Source organism: Malurus melanocephalus, unplaced genomic scaffold, assembly GCF_030028575.1.
Source record: "Malurus melanocephalus ecotype Western Australia unplaced genomic scaffold, MMel_1.1 scaffold_1, whole genome shotgun sequence".
Classification (NCBI taxonomy): Eukaryota; Metazoa; Chordata; class Aves; order Passeriformes; family Maluridae; genus Malurus; species Malurus melanocephalus.
Window position 1 is genome coordinate 8611443 of NW_026623233.1, and position 23528 is coordinate 8634970.

Sequence of the window (23528 nt, forward strand, 5' to 3'; positions counted from 1 at the left end):
GCTCAAACCCCATCYGACYTGGCCCTGGACAGTTCCRGAGATGTGGCATCCACAGCTTCTCTGGGMAACCTGTTCCAGTGCCTCACCACCTTCACAGTAAGGAATTTCTTGCTATTACCTAATCTAAAGCTTCCCTCTTTTAGTTTGAAGCCATTCCCCCTTGTCCTCTCACTACATGCCCTTATGAAAATCCCTCTTCCAGCTTTTTTGTTGGGGGGTTTCTTTAGGAACTGGAATGCATAATTTGGGCAGTCATGGAAGTCTTTCACCATTATGAAGTCTTGTCATTGTAACCAGTGSACAGCTATGACTGGAGTTGGCATTAAAGAATAATGAACATGATGTAATCCTATCTGCTGTGGTGTGACAARCCTCCAGCAGAGCCTCAGTTACAGCCTTGCCATTATTTAAGAACCAGCCTTTGGAAAGAATATGTTGTCAGGCCATAAATTGTGGAACTCATTACCTGCTGTAGTGAGAAACCTCCTAATTAGCTCAATTGTGAAAACTGTAGGAGTCTTACCCATGTTTCATTTTCATCACAGCAGCAAAACATCTGTCCCAAGGGCAGGGAAAARAATTGGCTGTTGTGTGAGAAGGGGCCACACAGGAGAGGGCATTCCAAATTAGAGAAAATTAACTCACAATTAARTACTTATATACAGACCCATTTCACAAGACAGGCAGTGCTTAGTTGACAGCAGCCTCTGAAATACAATGCAATGTAATGAGTGTAATTGTCTTAGTTTTGTGGGCTATTATCTACAGACCTGCTGAGGTACCATAGTAACAGATGCAGCTCCTGGCTGAGATTGGGTGTTCCAGCTCCCTGGTTGCAYCAGGGTGGAAAATCATTCTTTGTTTTGGATTTGTGGTAGGACTTTCTGTAAACTTCTACTCTTGCATCATCATCCCCATCGAAAAAAAATGCTGCAGATTTATTTAAGCCTGTATTAAATTGGGATCTTAGGGACATAGGAAAATCAAAGCTAGCTCCCAGATGTATTCCACAGGGACACTGGAAACAGCCAGGGAGGTGCCAGCCTGAGCCAGGGTGTGCTTATGCTGAGGAGCAAAGTGATTTTCTGTGTGTCTGCAGGTCCCTGCGTGTCACACAGCAGGGACATGGCACCAGCAGTGTGTGATTCAGCACACAGCGTGCCTGGGGAGCTGGGGGGCAGAGTTTGTGGGCAGGGTTTACCTGAGAGTGTGGCTGCAGCTGGGGTGGCCTCTTGGGTCTGCTCTGTGGCCAGCTCTTAACTCCAAAAATGGGAATTGTTGTGGTAGAAATAGCAGTCAACTCCCTGTGCCAGGTGCATTTCTGGCAGCTGAACAAGAGTCTGTGACCGATATCTGTGGCCACTGTGTGTCCCTTGTTGCCTTCACCAGTCTCKCTTGGACAGGGGGTGACAGTGCAGGAAGTGGTGGTTTGTGGCTGCTGAAGGATGGAGGTTGTCCAAGACAAATWCTGGAAAAAAATTGCATGTCTTTTCTGAAAGAAGGCAGCGTGCAAGAATTTAACAGTCTAGCCCTTCACTAGTTTTGCATTTTGGGGTGTTTTCCTATTTCTGTGACATGGCTGACGGTAGATTACAGCTCTTCAGCTTATACTGTGTACAAAAGTCTCTCATTCTGTGTGCTGTATTGCTCTCCCATTTGCTAAAATCCCTCTGTTAAACAGATGCCTTTTGGGTTCGATTGTTAGGCTCACACAGTACAATTTTCAGTGTTTAATAATTGTTTAGTGGCTCTCTTGTAAATATTCAAATTAGTGTATTCTATACAAGAACCAGCAGTTAACATGTTCTGATGTCAACAGCTGTAGAGAAACCTGGCTGCTCACCAATGGAACAGCAAGAGCAAAACAGTTGCTTGAATAACTGGTCAAATATATTGCTATAAATATTGAATAGCTGTTCTGACAAAACGTAATGCTGTTGAAAATAGAGATAAGATGATGAGATGGATCAGTATTTATTTTTTTTTAAAGTGCTATTTCTTTTACCTGTCAACAAGCATTCTCTATCTTTMAATGAACTGCATTGCTTTTCTTTCTAGACAGTCCTAGACTTGTGAACRCACAGCTCCAGCAATCGCCTACTACTCAGGAAAATTTGCTTTTGAATTTACAACAGCTCTTCATTTGGTTGTCTTGGAAATTTTCAGCAGTAATTAATTTTATACTTTTTTTTTGTGTTTCTCACATTCTTTATAAGCAATGAGAGATTTGAATATGTAATCTTATTTTAAGGAATTTTTTTTAGTTGTGTTCATGTATTATTATTGCTTTTATCATTCAAATATACATGTATAAGGTGATTTAAGTCATAAAAACCTCTCAATGTCACATTCTGCAACTTTGGTATCATAATAAATATTATTTCAGTCAAGAAATGGTATTGCCTCTAAAGGGACTGCTCAGTGGGGTAGTTGCTGGTAGCCATGGATAAGAACAGCAGGCTCTGGCTCACAAACAACTCCTTGGAAGGGTAGATGATCTCCAACATGACTGAGGAGTGCAAAGCCAACTCCAGAGCTCCTGTCTATAGGATGATTTACTGTGCACCTTTATCTGTCATCTCCTATGGCTAGAAGGTTCAGCTGAAAGGCCAGCACACTCATTTGGTGATTTAAGCTATCTCCATGAGTGGGACACGTTGKTTTGGGGATTGTAGATCATCAATAAATTGTTCACGTGTGAAATGAAAAGCCACCTTGAGGTCAACTTCCAGTAAATTCATCTTGAGCTCAGGCAATTTAGAAACACCTGGTTTGGCCCACTAATTATTTGATTGACTGCTATGACTTGAAAAACAAGATAGAGGTATCAGACAGTAATGGCTTAATCAGAACTTTTAAACACTGCTRCTTTTTCAAATAAAGAGATCAGGATCTGTAGCAAATGCAGCTGCCACCAGGCAGCACAGCTCACTGCTCTGCAGTGATAKGAGTCCATAGACTTCTTCATCTGATTARTTCCATGTCAAGATCTTTAGACAACTGAATTCATGAGACATGACCTCCCACACAGGAGAGTCACAGGATAGCAGAGGTTGAAGGCWGATGCAGCCAACAGTGCTTTCCTGGGTTTTCTGCAAGATGCAGGGGARTGCAGCAGGTTCCCAAGTTCAACCAGTACCATCAGCCACTTTTGTGTGCCCCTTTTCTCCCCATRCTGAGGATTCCAATTCCACAGCAATCCCCGTGGCAGTGCTGACTCGCCTCTGATTGCATGAGACATGGGCTAATGAGAGATTAAAGGAGCATATCAGAAAGCACTGGGATTCTTCTGTTTTTAAATTKTACTTTTTGCCAATTCACCAACAGCTCTTATCTCCCGCTGGGTGATATTGCTTTGACCTGTGTGTCCAGGTAGCAGTGCTGTGGATCTCTGATTTTGTTGTGGCATAAGCTATTTGGGATGATAAAAGATTTCTGATAGTTCACAGGCTAGTTTTTAACTTACTCAGGATGTCTTTATCTGCTGGTGTGAAATATTACCATGTAGTAAAGTAATGAAGATTTATGTGAGCCAACAGGATTATGACTTTTTGTCATGTCCCTATAGAAGCACTGCTGCTTTATTTTCTAGGTTGATTTGGAAGAAATCATCATTGAATTTAAGTCTTGCAGCTGACCTAATTTTCTCTTGAAAGATTTAAACATTTCTAATAGKTTTGATGGTCTGTCAATTCAGCATCAAGTGTTTCTGCCTTTTTACTAGTGGGTGACTGTCATTCTGACACTGATCTGAAGCAAATTACAGCAGCAGGAACCATCTTTAAAGAATACTAGAAAAACTGGAGTMATTGTTTTACTTGAAGAATTATACTGAAAACGTTGCTCAGTCTGTTTTTCTCTTCTCAGCTGGTGGCCTCCATCGTGTTTATCAGCTTTGGTGTGGTGGCAGCCTTCTGTTGTGCAATAGTTGATGGAGTGTTCGCAGCACGACATATAGTAAGTACAGTGGTTTTGTCATCTTTCAGTTTTGATTATTTGTGTTATTTCTAGCAGGAAAGTATTTTTCTCTTGGTTTATATTCAGCAGTATATTAGGGGTTTTGATAGTTCTTGGTGGAGCTTCCAAATAGAGGTGAGATATAATGACATAATGAATGGTATGCTAAAAGGTACATCTGCTTAGAAAAGGAAGACATTTCAACAAATACCAGCATTTGTTTCCTCTTGCCCTCCTCTTCCTTGTGGGCACAGTAAGGATTTGGAACACACCTGATGGTGATGGACACCAGAAGACCCCACGGGATTTGAATACATCAGTTTACATTTTGGAAATGTGTTGTTTGCTGTTCTATCTTTTGTGACAGAGTACCTAAACCCAAGCTTTTCATTGACCTTTGATTTCCAAAATCATCAGGAGCTAAGTAGTCATACATGTTAAYAGACATTAGAGGTCAGATGTAGTATGCTATATAATAGAGCAAGTGTGATGGTGTATGAGTCTCTGTGTCTGCTGTGAAATACCATGGGCTGCTCATCTTTCTGCTTGTGTTCATTGAGGGGCAGCATAACTCCACTGGCATCACTGGAATCTTACTTGAATTTCTGTTAGCAAATACCTCAGAATAATTAGGCTTTGGATCACTTGGAGCATAAAGTTATAAACTGATTTATTTCTTACTACARTTGAAGAAGTCTTTAAACCAAATGTGGGTTTCAGAGCCTCACATGCATTGCACAAGATATGAGACATCCATTGGTATAAAGAACTGARGTGTGCTCTGTGTAAATGCTCTGGATTGTAGTAATGTTTTATGCTGTACAGACCCTGCATGATGCTGATGTGTCCTGCTTTTTCTTGGATTTACCCTGTGGCTGGTCTGGATGACACYTGGTTTAATTGTTTCTGATTAGCATAAGCCCAGGAAGCCTTTCCATGGGAGCTGCTTAAAMGAGGAGGGGAGCAAATTCCTATTTGGATTCCCTGCTCCTGAAAAATCAGTGGTTGTGGCCTGGAAAATCAGTGCCACTTAGCGAATTATTGGACCTGTCCTGGCTGAGGGAGCTGGGATTTTTAGTCTGGAGAAGCAGCTCTTGGCTCTCTATATTTATCTGACGGGAGGTTATAGCAAGGTGAAGGTCAGTCTCTTCTGCTATGTCCCAGTTGAAAGTTTGAGAAGAAATGGCCTTAAATCRAGCCARGGGARGTTCAGACTGGATACTGAAAGAGTGGTTAAGCACTGGAGAAAGTTGCCCAGGAAGGTGGTGGAGTCACATTTCTGGAAGAAGCAYCTGGATGTGTCACTGGGGGTTTTGGTGTAGGATCAGGTGAAGTAAAGGTGTGCATCACCAAGTTTCTCTGACCAACACAGCTGGGAAAGTCTGTAGGGATGAGAGTGTTAGTTTGCTCCCAATTACATTTACAGTAACAGGGGGGCCTTATCAAAAGAACATGTCCCATGCAGACTGTGGTGTCATTGCCACCATGTTACATCCTCTTTGTGTCACAGCTCATTACAGGAAGARCAGCAGCACCATGTTCAGTCCATTCCCTGCAGGCAGTGCCAGCCTTTCTCAGAGCTGGGTTGTGCTGTTGCCACTTTGTCCACTGCCTTTAGGGCATAACTGCTGAAGATTTGGGCTAAACTGTCCTCCAGTCAGGGAAAGGACAAATTCCTGCCTAGTCTGTGCTAAAGCCATAAACTTTTTGTGAGAAATGGTAGCTGAAGCCAAGCAGTCTTCAGACTGACAACAAATACAACATTCTTTGCATCAATTTGGAATAAGAAATGTGTCCCCTTTTAAATTTTGTTTTTAGCTTCATTTGAGATGGGAAGGATGTAAAGAGGACAAATTACATAATTACAGATTTTTCTTAATATGTGCAGTGGAACAGAGGCTATTATTGTTGCTCATTTTCTCCTGCTCTTATAAAACTGTGAAGAAAATAATAAAATACTTTYCTCTGTTTTATTTTCTTTCCAAGAAGGCATGAAATTGACAAAAAATTCTTCCAGGAAATGGATGTATTTCAGAAAATAAATACTTGAATTATTTAAGACTTACTTTGCTTTATAGAAAGCTCTGGATCACACCATTTATAAAATTAAGAATACTGAAGGAAATGTRGCTTGATTTAAAATAGCAGTAGCTTACTTAAAAAAATAATGCAGATATAATTCACCTTAAAAAAAAAAACCCAGCCTAAACCAGAATAAAGTGAAATAAATTGAAGTTGAAATTAAGGTGCAGTGATGTTATTTCAGAAAAATATGGTGATAAAAGGAATTTATGTGCATTTGTGTTTGCTTGAGGCATTTTGTTATTTAGCAGATGAGAATGTCCAATTGTGCTAATCGAGATTGTTCAACAATCTCCTCCCACCACATGGGGAGATGCCCTGTCCCACCTCAGGTGCACATTCTCTGYAGTAGCTACAACCTCCTATTCATGACCAAAGCCTTGACCATTGCCACATGATCCTTAGCTTTGCAGTTGTGCTCCAAGAAGAACCTAAATTAGCCAGCAGCAAGAAAACCAGGTGTGAAGTGAGGAAATTGCCMTTTCCAGCCTAGTTTAYTCTGTGATTRTGTGAAGGAAAAGCTGGGTGCTGTGGAAGGCAGAGTTGCTTGTCCATCAGGAGATCTAAAATGCACACCAAACCAAGCAATGYTGCTCCTTTCCTCTTCTGCAAAGCCACTTCCATGTAGCATTGATTTAATTTAATTATTGGCTGATTTTCTTTCTTCCTCCAGATAGTGATGGCTTAAGGAATTAATTAAAAGGGAATGTGTCATCAGGTGCTAAACCTTGAAATGAAACCTGAGAATGAAGCTAGCTGAACTAGAGAACACCAAAACACTCCTAGATTTGGATCTTCACCCACATAGTTTAATTGCAGGATGTGAACTGCTGAAGTGTATCAGCTGGGTAATTATCTACTGATTTGGGAGCTTAGAAATTAAAATTGGTGTATTTGCTTTATCTTTGTTTATATGTTAACTGAAAATACTGTTTAATAAGCCAGGCATTATGTGGACTCACTTTCTGGGAGGCAGAGGGACAAGGCAATGGGAAAATGGGAGTCTGGTCCTGGGGATGCTCATGCAAATTGAACTGTGGTTGGTAGAACTCCCAAGCTGCTTTATTAAGTAATGTCAGATTGGCAGCTCCAACCTAGGGGAACAAATAGCAACGTTATAAATACMTTCTGTGTGATGAAGAAGTGCTGATTTCTGTGGAAGAGCCCTCCACACCCAGCAGGGATGCCCACCCAGCAGCGCTCTGTGGGCTCCCAGCCGCTCCCTGKGGCTGCACCCCAATGCCAGCACCGCCTGTGTGCCCTCAAGAGTTGGTGACACCATCCGCTGGTGGCACATGGAATGGCCAAAGATGTCAATTCTCTGCATCTTTGGAGCCTCTCGTGCTAATTACAGACACTCAGACGAGGACAGCAGCAGGGGTGAGTGGCCACTTTGCTGGCCACCGCTGTGTTTTACTGTAGAGTCACCTAAGCCCGTGGCATAAAACACAGGCCACAGTCTTAGACACTACAAGCCATCTGAAAATGTTCTGAGCAAGCCTGTTGGCTTTCCCTTTGAAGAAAAAAAMCAAATGGTTGTATTCCATGTCTAACAAGGTTGTTACCTTGACAACCGATGGTAGAAAACACGACTCAAAGAATAATTTCTCACTGGAATTTAGTTAGGTAGGTTCTCTGGAGAACAACACTAAATGCATTTTGCATTCTCCATATTGCCACATGAGACAAAATTACAGCTAATTACTTTTAATTCCACTTCCATCCTGTATGACTCATTAAGATAATATCATGGCATAGCATATACCATAAAATGCTTCAAAAGCAGTGTGGGCAGCAGGTCAGAGGAGCTTATCTGCCCCTCTGCTCTGCTCTGCTCTGCTCTGGTGAGGCCCCACCCAGCTTTGGAGACCTCATCAGCACAGCAAAGACATGAACCCCTTGGAGCAAGTCCAGAGAAGGGATGCAAAGATAATAAGAGGGGTAGAGCACCACTCCTATGAAGACACGAGGAGAAAGCTGGGGTTGTTCAGCCTGGAGAAGGAAAGGCTCCATGGAAACCAGATTGTGGCAAAGGGGCTCATAAGAAAGTGGAAACAAAATTCTTAGCAGTGCCTGTTGTGATAGGACAGGGGGTCGTGGTTTTAAAGTAAAAGAGGGTCAACTTAGATTAGATGTAAGGAAAAAGTTTTCTGCAATGAGGGTAAAACACTGAAACAGGTTGCACAGAGAAGTGATAAATGCCCCGTCCCCGGAAACATTCAAGGTCAGGTTRGACAAGACTCTGAGCAACCTGGTCTAGTTGAAGATGCTCATTGCTATTAGATGGGCTTTAAAGTTCTCCTCCAACCCAAATCGCTCTGTGATTCTGTGAAAGGCTTTGCAGTTGTATTTTTCTTTTTTTTAGCAGAGTGAGTACTAAACATTTGTAACTGGACTAGTGTTAGTTCAGTAGCCATTTTTGTACTCCTGGTCCACTGAAGTAAAGTTGTTTTATTGATGATCTCCCTGATTATAGAGTGCTTAAGTTTGTAACCAATGYATTTTCATGCCAGTGGTCAACCATCCCACAGTATTAATCCTAGCATTAGACCTTGCATCAGACAATTAAATGGGAAGCACAGATTCCATTCATAGAGTACCAACCATTTACAGAAGGGGAATTAATTATTTTTATGAACTTAGTTCAAGGGTCTGAGCAAAGAAGGTTTCTCTACGCAATCAGCTAAAGCCCATCTGCCAAGATTTCTCTTTTGTACTGCAAGGCAACCACATTCCTGTATCCAAATGCAGTTGACTACACTTTAAATCAAAGGGCAAATCTTTCAAAACAGAATTTTCCTGGAGAGCCAGAAAAACTTGGAGCCTGTTATACTATTATTTTTGTTTCTGTTGCTTGTATATCTTTTCCCTTGAAGCACATTACAGCTTGGGAGTGCCAAGTCCTGTGAAAGGTTAATTAGTCAGATGTACATAAATCAAAAGCCTCTCAAAAGAAGTCACAAGGAAATCTAGTAGAAAAGAAGGTACAGTTTCAGACCACCCCCACAAGCCATTTTGAAACCAAATCTGAACTAGATAGATAATGCTAAGCTGTTTTGGCGTGATCAAAGTGGTGGGAACATGTGGAGTTTGGTCTCTGGCTTTATTTGGCAATATAGGAATAGCCTGTGGGACCATTGCTGTATTACTGACTGGTATTTCTTGATGCTTTGCCAAGGACTGATTGACTTGGAAGGAGTTTAGAGAAGAAAAATCTGAAATCTGGAGTGRTAGCTTTTAGAAACTGTGCTCAGAAGTTTGATTTATTTCATTAAACAAAGAGAAGGTTGACAGGTAAATTGATCAAGGCCTCTCTAAGGCATCTGTGGAGTCCAAGGTTATCTGGAGAGCTTTTATTCTCTCACACAGAAACAAAGTAAATGCAGTGACTTRAAGTCAATGCTAAACAGATTCTAACCATGGAGCAGACACAGTTTTGACAACAATGAATAATGGAAACAGCTTTGTTAAGGTTATGGATAGCTCTACATCACTGAAATATTTAAATCCCAAGCTTCCTTTTGTGTGCTCTTATGAAGCTTATCCAGAGGTTGTGAACTTGAAGCACATATTTTGGGATTAAATTATTTAGCCTTTCTTATTTAGGAGGTCATTCTAGAGCAGGGTCTTAAAAGAAGGCCACTGCGACCTATTTTTATAGTTGGGTGGAAGCTCTTACCTCTTGTCAAACCTGCCTGTGTTGTGCCAGGACCTTTAGATTTTTGATCTAGGTTTTCTGGTCTTCAAATCAACAAAGGAAATGCAATCTTTAATATGAACATAACTGAATAAAACCGCTATTCCTCACACACTGGATAACATACAAGATGACTCACTGATGAATACATTCAGTGTGTTTATAAATATATGAATACATATAAATAGAATATATTGGGTGCATCCAAGAGCTGGTCATCAAAACTGCATCTTGCTAATGTTTTCTGATCTAGAACACAGATACAGGGTTTTAATACCCACAAATCCACAATGTGATATTCCTCTGTTTCCAGACAGGTAAGAACTACGCATAGAGCCTGAATGTATTGACATTACAGAGGAGCTGATACTGTGCATTTGTTTGGTTGCCAGATATTTTGCAGGAAAGAAACATAATAGCAACCCATTTTTTTCAGAGTACCTCTTATGATTCTCCCTCAAGTTTGCAAGCCTCTCACACTGGCAGGGATAAAGCCCCCTGTTTATGCAGCTTTTTTTTTTTTTTTTTTTCCCCTGAAACCCCTTTCAGGTTTAGCCAAATTGCAAATTCTTTAAAATCTCTTTTCTCTGTTGTGCCTTGTTCTCCTGAGAGAAAAGGGCTGGTATTGTGCCAGCCAAACAGAAATGTCTRAACCCTTAGGCAGCACACACACTGTGTTTGGATACCCAAGAGCAATTCACTTGTTGACGAGAAGGAAAAGGAGARGTTCAGAGTTCCTTTTCCATCTGCCCCACTGTGTAGGACAAATGCTTTCAATATTGGCAAAACCAAGGATTGGTYCAGGATTCCCTAGCCCTTTGGCAYAAACACTGGTTTATTGGCTCCCCTCTTTGAGATGTAACAGCCCAAACTGAAATGTCCCATTAATGTCATTACTTTGGTCATTCAAATTGCAGCAATGCAGATTTGAGGGAAGAGTTCTGTGAAGATGCAGTAAGAGCACCTTACTACATTAAGCAACTGTGAGGGAAGAAGATAACTTTTTAATTTTAAATTGGAAATTTGTACTGTGAGAAAATGTTTGGGGAATGACTCACTTGTTTGAGTATTTGGAAGCTAATGGTTAAATGCCACTGCCATTTAATTGCATGATCCTATTGCACAGAGACCACAATGYCAGTGTACAACCAGGCAGAATTTTTAGTGCATTGGTGTAGTAGCAAATCTGGCACTTCCAATTCCTTTGGCTCTGAAAATTAAATTATTTTCTTTTAGCTTTGCTTCTAAAATACAGTACTATAATAAAGTACTTAGATGGGTATGAATTCTCCTGAGTATATTGTAAATCATCTCCAGAGATAAGAAAATAGCATAGGGAAATTCTGCATGTTATACTGATACTAATAATCATAGAATTAATGCAAGAAATAATATGAGATGTAAGAAAGTGAGAAGGATTTAATCCAAATTTAAAACTACACTGGTATTTTAGTTTCCACAGATTATAGTCTTCTGCCTCTGTGTGGCTCCTATACATCCAAAAATCAGGTGAGTGGCAGAGACGGTGGAATTTGTTCAGCAACATAGAATACCAGCTTGGATCAGGAGAGATTTGTTGCCTACTTCCACCTTTACTTTGTTACTTTGCAGAGCACTAACCATGATGGAATTTATGCAAAGCATACAAAGCAAGCTAATTACACTTCAATCCTCAGAAAGGTGGGTGACTGGGGCAAAGGGCTTGCAGTCAGTTCTGAAAAACATMATATACTTCCCTCTGATGTGCTGCCAGCAGAAGATAATTTCCTTTGTTGTTTCCTATTCTCAGAGATGCTTCTAGACTAACAAGTAGATGTTTCTTTTCTATGAAAAAAATTCAAAGGTCTTACACCGATATATAGGCGGAGAGAAAGTAATGACCTGCAGCAAAAATACTTCACAATTTTTTTCGTCATTTCACAAAGGAAAAACGGTGTTTTCAGTAGCTCGGTGGCAAAACTAGTGGAGTAAAAAAAAAAAAAAAAAAAAAGAAAAAGAAAAAGGTATTGTTTATTCATGTGGATCAAATTCTACTAGCATAAAAATTAAGGGTGTTTCAGTATGCTGCAATTTTCTCTAGCAAAAGGTTTTATTTGCATCACCCTTTAGAAGAAATCATAATTAGTATGAATAATCATATCAGGTAGCAGGAGTTTCTCTCTCTSTGGGTGGATGATTATTCAGTTGCACATAATGTCTGTGGAAAGTGTRTTCCCAGGTATTCAACAAAATTTGGGTGATTATTTATGGCTCTATKAAGAGCTTATTAAAATGGGAAAATGTGTTGCATCACTGCTGATAGATTATGGAATTTCACACTTGTCATGTGTTTATTAAGTCCTTTATGAGAAATTCCAAGAAGGTAACGTAGTTAAGAAATTTTTTTGTACAGAATCTACCTAGAATTTTCTTGTGTGTGTGGCTCAGTGCAGCTCTCTCCACATTCCCAGCCATAAGTATATCCAGTGATTTTTTGCCTCTGGAGCACTGAATGCCATATATTTCAGCATTTCTGATCTTCTGAAATGCATGTGAGCTTCAAAACGACAAGCCARTGGAGATGGGGAAAACCTAATTGTRTCTGAGCAGTCAGGGCATTAATGAACTATTTCCCTAATTGTTTAGACTATTTTACTTTAATCAAGTCATGTCTTTCCCTTCCTCTTGAGGCTTCTCTCATGGACTTTYCCCTCTCTTACATTCTTAGTTCTGCATAGTTGTTCAGTCTCTCCTATTTGGATGAGCCCTGTCAGCGTGGCTGATGTGTGTGGGGGTCTCCCTGTTACAGGAATGATAGGGAGCTTTGATGGAAAATTGCTGGGCATAAACACCTGCTTTCTTCCTGGTTTCTGCTCAATACCTGACATAAAAATTTCATACATTAAGTTGTCCGTATATTACTTAAATTATAATAAGGRTATGTTGTGCCATGGCCTGAAAGTTAAAATCAACACTGCCATGTTAATTAAGCCTTCAGCATTTTATTTGTAGATGTAGATATTCAATATAAATAAATTTATATTGCTCAATTAGATGTATTTAGTGCACCCTCTTGTCCTTCTCTTTGCTGTAAAATAAATCCAGAAGAGCATCATAAATTAAACCCCTGTGCATTTCAGTCAGCAGGATATTCAGTATTTCAGATGTCTGAAGGCTGATGTCTTCTAAAAGGACATTTCTTGCAGTAGTACACTTAGAGATTTATATGAGATTAGCTCTGTTGGTTAAAGCACAGTGCTCATAATGCCAAGATTRCAGGTTTGATCCCTATATAGGATCATTCCATTCACTTAAGAGTTGGACTTGATGATCCTTGTGGGTTCCTTCCAAGMCAGAAYATTCTGTTATTCTGWTWTCTTACATGCTCTGACAGCATTAAGGCAAAAGGAAGAAGATAGAGGAGGTTTTCATGTATTTGAGTTACATTACCAGAAACAGAATAAACAGTCCTTGCTTTCTGGTGGAAACGTTAATTACTCACAYGGCACAACATCATTACAATCAAGACAGAGCAATCAGTTCATATAACAAACTCTATAATCAAAGTAATGTAATCAATGTAAGTAATCAACTATAATAAGCAATTAAATACCTAACTGCATCAAGCAATAACTAAAATTACAGCCTTGAATAGTATCAGCTAATTGCATCACTAAAAACTTGTGTAAAAACTGTTGGTAAGTCAGCTTTTAACTACACAATATAGTTATTGCAGGTTTTGTGGGAAGGTCTACAGCCTCACCTTGAGAGAYATTAGCCAACTGGACTTGACTAAAGAAAGGCAGATCTGTTCCTGTGCCAGGCTGGGATTTGCTGTAAAAAAGCAGGAGTAGGGTTCCTCAGTGGAGCATTGCTCCTATCCCTGGAGCAGCCAGAGCAGCAGCCCCCGAGCAGACGGGCACTGTGGCACTCAGCAGCACTGCACACACTGGAGATGCTGATCCTCCTTGGGAATGCTCAGGGGGATCAGCTCCCGTTTCTTCTGCCCATTCCACTGCACTCCATCTGCTTGTGARGGCTGACAGGCCTTTCCTCCCACATTTGTGCCACGGAGAGTGTGGTCAAAAGTGAGAGAAGAGATCTTAACCTCTCCTGAGAGATCTGTATCCATCTGAGAGCAGACCTGTCAGTCCATATCAGGGAGTGACCTGTGTCCTTTGTCCAGCAATGAGCCAGCTCAGCATTCAAAGGCTTTTCATTTGACTGTAGCAATAATACAAGACCACAAACCTCACCAAAATTAAGAAGAGTAAGACTGATGCTACCACTGCAAAGTATTTACATAAAATAAAAATCAGTGTGGAAATATAAAGAGAGACAGATCCATACATGTGTGGTTTTCAGCCATGACATTATACAGGTACTCTGAATATTTACCAGTTTGATTGACCTGAAATGAGTATCTACTGCTACCCAGCATCAAGAGAAGAGGATTCTGTAGCATCTAGTCTTTCAAATTAAATAGAAATCCTAAAAAGAGCCTTTGGAAAACACAATGGGAAGTAAATCTGGTTTGTGAGAATGAAGTTTATAAACACCACCAGCTGCTTTTCCTATTTTCAGCACCGAAGTTGGGTTATTTCAGCATAGCAGACAAGATAGGCAGGGTCTCTAGGCTGGAGTGCAGCATTTCTAGAAGAAGATTAGTTCTTAAATTCATGCAAGGCAGATGTAGAAGCGCAAGAAAGGATAAGGGCTGTCTGCAGTCTAGAGAGGAATTGCTCTCATGGCATGACCTCACCCAGAGCATGTAACCAGATACTGCCAGGGCTGCCCCTGAAGTGCTTAAACAACACTGGAAATRTATTATTTGCACCGGGGGATCACTAATGTGCTGTAGTTACAGTAGCAATATGGCATGGACAGAGGCATGTCTCTGTCTCTGCATCKCTCTGCAGGGTTTGACCAATTGCACACTTGGGAACCCTGACTTTTAAGGCAAGGGCAATATGTGTAGAAACTGAATCAACACACACTAGCCAAGTCTGAAGCTTAGGCAAAAAGAGCATGTGAAAACCTAATTACAGGGCTTAACGTTTTTAGTATAGTTTGCTAATTATTGGATGAATTTTGAAAAAATAGAAAAAAAAAATGAAATAATTCTGTTCCTGATGGTCCAGTCCATTGCACCCCTTGGCATTAGCAAAACCTTGGGGCTGCACTGCTGCACTACCCAGGACTGTGGGAGTCCAGAAATGGCTCATTTGTTTTTTTAGTGTTCACCCTTCCAAGTCCCAGCCAGCATGYACTGTGCACACTCTGTCAGCCTAGAACTTTCCATGTTAGTCAAGGTGATGCTGTCAACAGGACAAACCATAAGAAAAAGCAGGAAACAAACACTAGAATCACAGGGGAGCAAAACGGCTGAAATGCAGAAATGGAAAGGCTCAGAGGCACACTTGATGAAGTGAAACTGAACTGACACATTTGGATTCAAAAGCTGAATATGACTTTGGTGACAAATAAAAGTTGTTAATAATTCTGGAAAAGACTGTCTTGGTGTATGGTCAAAATGTGAAATAGGTAGGGATTATCAAAGAATGGTAGAATTGTTTAGATGATCAAGTTCAATCATAAACTTAACACTGCCAAATCCAGCAGCACCTTTCATTTTCTTCCCATAACTTTACTTTCCCAACWTCCTCAATTCAAAATGTAAAAATTGTTTTGTTTGTTTGTTTTTGTTTTACAATTCCTGTCTTTCAATCATCTCTCCATAATGTCCATGACTTTATTTTCTGGCACCTGGACTTCCTTTCAGRGTCACAGTGGTTTTTAAACCTGTGGTTGTAGCAACCACAGCATTCCAATAGCTGCCAGCCAAATGCTTACAGCCAATTTATTATGTGGGTTGAATTTCTTAGTGAATAAGAGAGAKGGAGATGCAATGGCAGCCTCTTTAGCATCCCTGGCACTGTCTGAAAGAGCACTGAAATGCTGAGGCATTCTCTTGGTCTACCRGGAAGTTAAAGATTCTTTAACAACACAAGTTAAGATCAGGCCTTTAGGAAACTAATAATTTTTAAATTGTTATTTTAATTAGTTAGTTTCCTGGCACTTGATGTTTTAGCAGTTGCAATAATTGGAAATACAGACTTGCAGAGTTCAGAGGGTATTATTTCTGCTCTTTTCATATAACAGTGAAATTCTGCAAGATAAATTGTTTTCTGAAAGCCATTTCTGCTTCAGAAATTACAAACTGAAAACTGAACTGCAGATTTATCTGCCAGAGAGTAAAAGCCCAAAAGTTCTCAAAAAATTCCTTGTTTCTGGTTCCACAAGGTATGGTCATGTGCTCTATGTGGGAGTCCCAAGGCTGGGAGTAAACTGAGGTATAAAATGTTTTGTTCTTTAAAGCTGGYGCTCCCTCAGTGCAGTATTGATGATGCTGGCCTTGGACTCAGAAGTTCCTAATATCCAACAAGCCAGAGCCAATAAGGAAGCTGTTCATAATTTTTTTTTAATGGACATTTTTCATTTGTTTATGATTGAAAGCCCAAATAAGTTTGCAATAATTACTCCTGTGAATCTGTGGAATCTTCTAGCTGTCTTCCTCAGGAGACACCCATCTCACTGGGAATGTTGTTGAAAAAGATGGAGAAACAGCCCTCGGTCAAGGGGAGACARGAATTACAAAAGACCTGTAGCATTTCCTCTCATTATTTGTACAGGTTAAGATCCAACCAACTTTAGCTTAGGCATCCAGACAGTGATCCAGCCTGCCTGCTTTCCCAGGCTCCGCTGGCCCCTTCTTTTAGAAGATTCTCTTTTGTCTTTGGTCTGAAAGCTCTCAGGTTTGTATGCTCCCATGTGCCCCCAGTCAGTGTGGGGCAGACATGGGTACCTGTGCTCCATCTAATCCTACAGAAGAGCATTAAAGCTAGATGCTAATAACTTCTGTTTGTTCATATTTGCATGCCTATTTTCAGAAAGTTACCAGAGAGTGTGATSTTGAAGGGAGTTATAATCTCCAGAACACCCAGCTGTTGGCACARGGCTGAGCTGGCACTGAAGGGTGATGTTCCAGTTTGCTTTTAGGATTAAACCTGAAAAATCTTGGCAGCTATCCCTCTCCTATTCATTGCTAGCTTTGCTGTAGATGAAAAGAACTGAAAACAGAAAACTAAAACCTTGATGCTTATGAGACACTAAAAACATTTTTCTGGTYTTGGACTCCTCAGTTTTATCTATATTGATCTTTTACACGTGACCAGGATGGTTCTGTGCTCCCCAGGCCACTGACATGGTGAAGCCCACGTCCCTGCTCTCAAAGTCTCTTGGAATGTARATGGCAATGTCCAAATTACTTACTGGGAATGGTTCTTGGCACACAGTAATTTGCAAACCATGCCCAGAAATTATTTTGGAAGAACGATGGTTTGCCCAGGCCAAAGCCATCACCAGCATAGTTCTAACAATTTAATGGATTTGATGCTTGAGTTTCAGGCCTGGGAACATTCCCTGGCACTGATTAATCTACACTTCTATCRATGCAGCTATGGAAGCTGACTAAATAAATACTGTAATTGGAAAAAAATAGCCCTCACCATATAGTTATTTCAATAAATTATTAGCCATGATTTCTAAAGTATGGCATACATTTCAGTCAATACAGTTTAAGCTATATCTCCGCTTTCTGAAAGTGAGATTACACACAAGGCAGATGGAATTTTCCCTATGTTATCCAAAATATATCTGTTCTCCAAGGAAACAAAAACTGGCATAGGAGAAACTTCTTTCCATACCGCAGTTACGAGCCCTTCAACTTCCCCACAGACATGTTATCAAATCCACCAAAGATACTGTTGTAAGAATATTTTTCTTGCACAAAAAATGCACTGCAATGGTCCCACCATCAAAGAGAATGTGGGGTTTCTATTGTATGCTCTTAAAACAAAGCAATCGGCCAAACCAAAACTGTCTCTGTTTGGACCCAATCCTTTCTTCCTTGGCATAAAGCTTTCTCTCTGTTTATCTCAGGTTTTAATACACATAACAGAAAACTGTTGAAATAAAAAAATCAAGAAGAGGGAAAGCTAGAGTTTGCGTTGTAGAGTTCAAGGCTGAGCAGTTCTGATTTGTCTGAAATTAAAGGGAAATACTGGATGTTCTGGGTTTTTTTTTGGGGGGGGGCAGGTTAACATATCTGAGAATTTCCTGAACTCAGTTTGATGGCATTGTGACTGTACCTGCCTAGCATACACAAACACACTCATATGTAACTAGCTAATAAATCTTCTTTCCCGGTGCTCAGAAGGATTGGATAAAACCTGTCCATTTTTCCTTTGCATCAATAAATAAACAAACCCAGGCATRCAACTACATTTTTATAGAGAATTCTTCCTCCTTTTACCAGCCTACATATTTTGTTCTCTGCATGGATCAGCAGAGCTCTAATCCACAGAACTTTCCTATCTGCCCATCTCCACTTAGAGACTTACTCAAAGAAGCAGAGAAAGGGAACACATTATTTCTYATATCTTAATATTTTAATGTATTAATGTTACACATTAGTGGGAGTTATTGCATAGCTCTGTTTCAGTAATAATGGTTGAGGAAATTCCTGGTATCAAAGGATGTTAAGTTATTTAAAAAGAATATTGTTGCTACATACTTTAAAGTTACTCTAATTGGATTAAATATATATGTTTATATATGTATACATGTATATATACACTTACATATATAGCATGTAAAAGTAGCTCTGTCTCAACCAGTGTTGCTATAWGCAGTAGAATCAAGAAGAATCAAGGAGTGGTAGGTATATACTATATTAATACACAATCTGTTGTGAGCRATGTGAAGTATTTTAAGACCAGTCTGTCAGAAATACTTTTATAGATATAAAGTATGTCTCGTTTGCCTTTGGTATTAGAGACTCCATTAAAGTCCAGCGGGTGCTTATGTGGTGTGACATACTGCTGGATAACTTTTAAACACTTTTTAATATCTGTGTGGTGCCTTATTCATATAAACACCTTGGTAGACAGACAGACCACAGCACGTCTGTGACATAAAAATGGAAGCTTTCACCAAAGCAACATTTTGGCATCCCCAATGTACCTTTACTTAAAAGCTTTGTGCTTTAGGTGTTAAATTCTGTGGGTGTCTGGACAAGGCYAGTGTTACCTAATCTTTGTTATTTTTGTACACTTRATCATCACTYATTTATTTTGRTGGCCCRTACTGGTACATTTAGAGAACAGACWGAATGCAAAAGGCTGACTGTACCAGTGCAGCAGGCTTGCTGCTCAAAATCAGGTGCGTGAAGGAGGGCACTCATTTGCCATGGCTGTGCATGCAAATGGAATYACTGTATTCACTGTGGTCACTTCCACTCTCAGCTCTGACCTTTTTGCTGCACAGCAATATCAACCAATAATAGCTGGCATGGATTAATCAATCACCTCTCTCCTCAGGGAACAGTGATGCTTCCAKCCACAGGAACACTTGGATGAAAAGTGTGCTTGCCTTCTCTGTCAAAGACCAAACCAATAGAAGGATCAATTTATTTTTAAGAGGAAGGAGGYGTAGGGGTAGGAAAACTGTGTTGAACCAAGAGATCAGGGCCAAAAGTGAGGGTTTGCCTGTACTTGCTGGAGGCAGATTAGACAGCTGTCTCACTGACTTTTAAAGATACAGAGGCCTCTGAAGGGAGTATGTTAGCATTCAGGGTCAGACACAGCCTCATAGGGTGATGTGGAGGTGTCACTCATCAGCAGCCTGTAGTTAGGATAGGAATGCCCYGAAAGCCAAGGAGCATTTGTCTCCAGGTGCTAAGGTATATCTGCTAAACTCACAGCCTAKGATACTTTGAGAGAAACTCCTTGTCACACCCTGACATGGACTCTGACCCTCTTCTCAGAATCCAAGTTGCTGAGACTGGGCAGAACCTCTGGAGATTTTTAATCCAACCACCTGTGCTTAGAGCAGTGTCAGCTAGCACAGGTAACTCAGAACTGTGTCCAGTTGGAGTATCTCCAAAATCACTCTGGGAAGCCCRTTCCAGTGTTTAATCACCCATACAACAAAAAAAGTTTTCTTCTTATGTTTAAATGGAATTTCCTGTATTTCAGTGTGTGCCATTGCCTCTTGTCATTTTTCTGGACACTACTGAAAGAAATGTGGCTCCATCTTCTTCACTTCCCCATCAAGTATTGATACATATTATAAGGTACATGGRATCTTCTCTTGTCTAGCCTGAACAGTCCCAGCACTGCTTCTCCTGTGACAGATGCCCCAGTCTGTTAATTAACAGACCAYGTTGGTGCTCTCGCTCATCCTGGGGAGCTGCCAGCACCCTACCCAGTATTCCAAATATGCCTCACCAGTGTTAAGAGAAAGGATCACCTTCCTGGGCCTGCTGGTGGTGCTCCCTGTTGTGCAGTCAAGGATACTGCTGGCCTTTCTTGCCTCAAGGCCAAGTTGCTGGCTCATGTTTAACTTGTTACCTATCAGGACCCTCAGGTCCTTCTCTGTAAAGCTGCTCTCCAGCCAGCCAGGCCCCAGTCTTTTCTGGTGCATGGGATTATTYCTCCCCAGGTGCAGAATTTTTTCACCTTTACTGAACTTGTTGAGGTTCCTGTGGGCCATTTCTCCAGCCCAGGTTTCTCTGAACAATAATAGGGTCCTCTGTTGTTTCAGTCACTCATCCCAGTTTTGTACCATCTGCTAGCTAGCAGAGGGTGCACTCTACCTCATCCAGTTCAATAATGAATCAGTAATTAAGATGTTACACAATATTGGCTCTAGTATTAGCCCCTGGGGTAGACAGCAATTAAGTCATCTCCACCTGGACACTGTGTATTTCTCCCAACAGAACAACCTCAGCAGTTCTGCCAGCTTTCAGTCCACCTCACTGTCCATTTATTTAGCCCCTATTTCATCAGCTTGTCTGGGAGATTGCTAGAGGCATTAGTGAAGTGGAGATAAACATCCCGAAGCAGGAGTGAGAAGCTCCAGCCATCCATCCACCAAGCCAGTCACATCCTTGTAGAAGGTTAACAGGTTGRTCAGACATGACTCTCCCTTTGTAAATSCATGCTGACTACTCCAGATCACCTTCATGTCCTTGAGATGTTTGGAAATTGTTTCCAAGATTGTTTGCTCCATCACCTTCCCACCAGTATTCCCTTGATCCTCTTTCTTGTCATCCTTGAAGACAGGATGTATCTCCAGTGTGTTAAAATATTCCCTAAATTGGTCCCACTTCAGCAAGGGTAATTCTTTATGTGCCAGGTTTTCCCCCTGGTCTCCACTGTAGACCAGGGCASAGAAGGCACTGAATACCTTGACCTTTACCATGTCTTTGTACTGTGTTGCCTGCCTCATTCAGTAATGTGCACATATTTTTGCTGATCTCTCTTGCTGCTAATACACCCATGGAAGCCCTTCTTCTTGCCCTTTGCAATCCTTGCTGGATTGGATTCCAGGGGAGCTTTGGCTTTCCTGTCCCATCCATGCATACTCATATAATTTCTCGATTTTCCTCCCTGGTGATTTCCCCCTTATTGTGCTTCTTGTAGGCTTCCTTTTTATGGTTAAGTTACATCTGAGTAACTTGAGTTCCTTGTTCATGCACACAGGCCTCATGCTGCCTTTGCTTGATTTCTTGCTGGGATGARCTGCTCCTAAGTTTGGAGGAGGTGAATCTTGAATATCAGCCTACTTTCCTGAAACGCATTCCTTTCCAGGACAGTACACCACAGGATTCTTCCAAGCATACTGARTAAGCCAAAGTCTCCTTTCTTCAAGTCCAGAGTTGGGATCCKGCTCCATCCTCTCCAGATTCTGAATCCCACCATATCACTAAGGGCAAGGCAACCCCTGATCTTCACATCCCTGACCAATCTTTCTTTCTTTGTAACTAGGAAGTCCATCAGAGCTCCTTTCCATGTCAGATCCTCATTCTGGCAGAGAAACTGCAATCCTGTTAGACCTTCCAACCAGATCTGTCCCTGGAAGTCATGGCTAAAGGCTAATGCTTTCCCAGGACCATGGAAGAATGTTGACCTAGTTCGAAACTTGGCATGCTGTTCAGTGGTATTTGCTTTTCCTCTAGAGGAAAAGAGTTACTGAAGCATTTTTTCTTACACTTGTGTAATATAAATAAATATTTTTGGATGCAAGAAGCTAACCTTTCTCTAACCCTTGAAAGTTGGTGTCCAAACTTGCTTAAGTTTGCTGGAGTAATCAGAAAGGCAAACAAGCTGATGGAGAGGCTTTATTCATTGATCTGTCTGCATTCCTGCCTAGCTCTGCATTTTAACTAATTATGTATTTTGGATCAGCAGATTTATAGAGTTCACACTTCATTATCCAACAAGCAGAGAATACTCAGAAGCGATCTGAAATAGTGTGGATCTTTCYGYAATTTCTGGGTTATTCCTGGATGGRTCTTAAAGCTTTAAAATGCAGTGAAAATGAATCAGTGCAGATTTCTGCTAACAACATAAAGAGTCCTTTTCTTGACGTGAAGAGAGGGGATGGCAGATAGTGGGTATGCATGTTCTGTCTTGGATCTGGTCTGACTGAAACACTGAGGAGCAATGAGCACCTGAGTGCTTTTAGGGGCACAGATCAGTACTGGATGAGTGATAGAAAGTTGAAAAAGTATTTTCTTTTTTTTTTTTTTAAACATAAGTAATTTTAACTCTACTTTGAGACAGAGGACTCAAGCTGTCATATCCTCCCAAAACAAATATGATCTAGACCTGAAACTGACTGAGGTATGCACCCTCTGGCCTTCAAAGTGGCTGTTTGCTGTTTGCCAAGGTCAGTGGCCGAGGATATTTCATTGTGTTCTTCCTTTATACCAGTTTGTGGGAACTGTTATAAGCAAAATAGGAAATATGAGCAGCAAATGCATCTTTTGCAATAGCATAAATGGAAAATAAGGCAAAACCAAACAATRTAGATTGCTTTCCCTTTATGCCTTAATTTCTTCATTATTCTTTATTTTGCTCCTGTGGTTTGAAGTGTATGTTGTAAGTGGAATGATCAAACTATTACATATCTTACTTTTTTTCATTCTGGACATTGTTGAAATTCTTTAAAAAGAAAGTCCTTTATCTTGAAAACAACCTGCAAAGTAAGTCTTGGTGGTAGGTAAGAAACTGTRGCAGAAAAAAGAGTGACTGGACCCTTCTCATAGAGCGGTCCTATTTGACGTCAAGCGTGGTTAAATGATGTCAAGTGGTTAAATGCCAGGGGTGATGTCTTCTTCTTAGAGAAAAATAAATGATACTCACATRGCTTGGAGTTTGGAGTGGGGATAGAAAATGTAACCCTGAGGAAAGCCTGGAAACATGGGGGGTGTGAGCTGCTTTCCCAAGTGACTGCGTTGGCTGCAGCTCTCTGGAGCTGTAAGTGTCTGGCAAGGGGACATGTCTCCTTCCACTTCCCCCAAACCAACCACTTTTTGGCTGTTTTTCTCTTTACAGGAACCCAGACCTTTGTACAACAAAAGATGCCAGTTTTAYTCGAGTGGAATAGGATTCCTATATGATGCCTACCAGACTGAGGTAAACAAACTCACCTCATCGATTGTTCATTTCTGYTGTGCTTTGAGGGGCTGGGGAGGAGCAAGGGAGATGTTTGAGAGCATGTCTGTGCGTGCAGGCCATGGGTAGATAGAAGTCCCATTGTTTTYCTCCCACAAGTGACTCCCTGCTTGTCCAAGCCTCTGATGATTGCAAATCACTACAATCAGTGAGGTTTTGAGTCATCATCAGTGTTTGTATCCATTGCATTACTCTGGAATGATTCCTAGTCCATCTATGCTGTATAATAA

At 40.8% G+C, this 23528-nt stretch overlaps 1 protein-coding gene across 1 annotated transcript in view; it reads left to right on the top strand.

Annotated features, from left to right (window-relative positions):
- Positions 1-23528, top strand: part of TMEM255B (transmembrane protein 255B) — a 62050-nt gene that overhangs the window by 22171 nt on the left and 16351 nt on the right. The window contains exons 4-5 of the mRNA XM_057363673.1: positions 3868-3957; positions 23179-23259. Coding sequence (XP_057219656.1) covers positions 3868-3957; positions 23179-23259 — 171 coding nt within the window. The remainder of the gene's footprint in view (positions 1-3867; positions 3958-23178; positions 23260-23528) is intronic.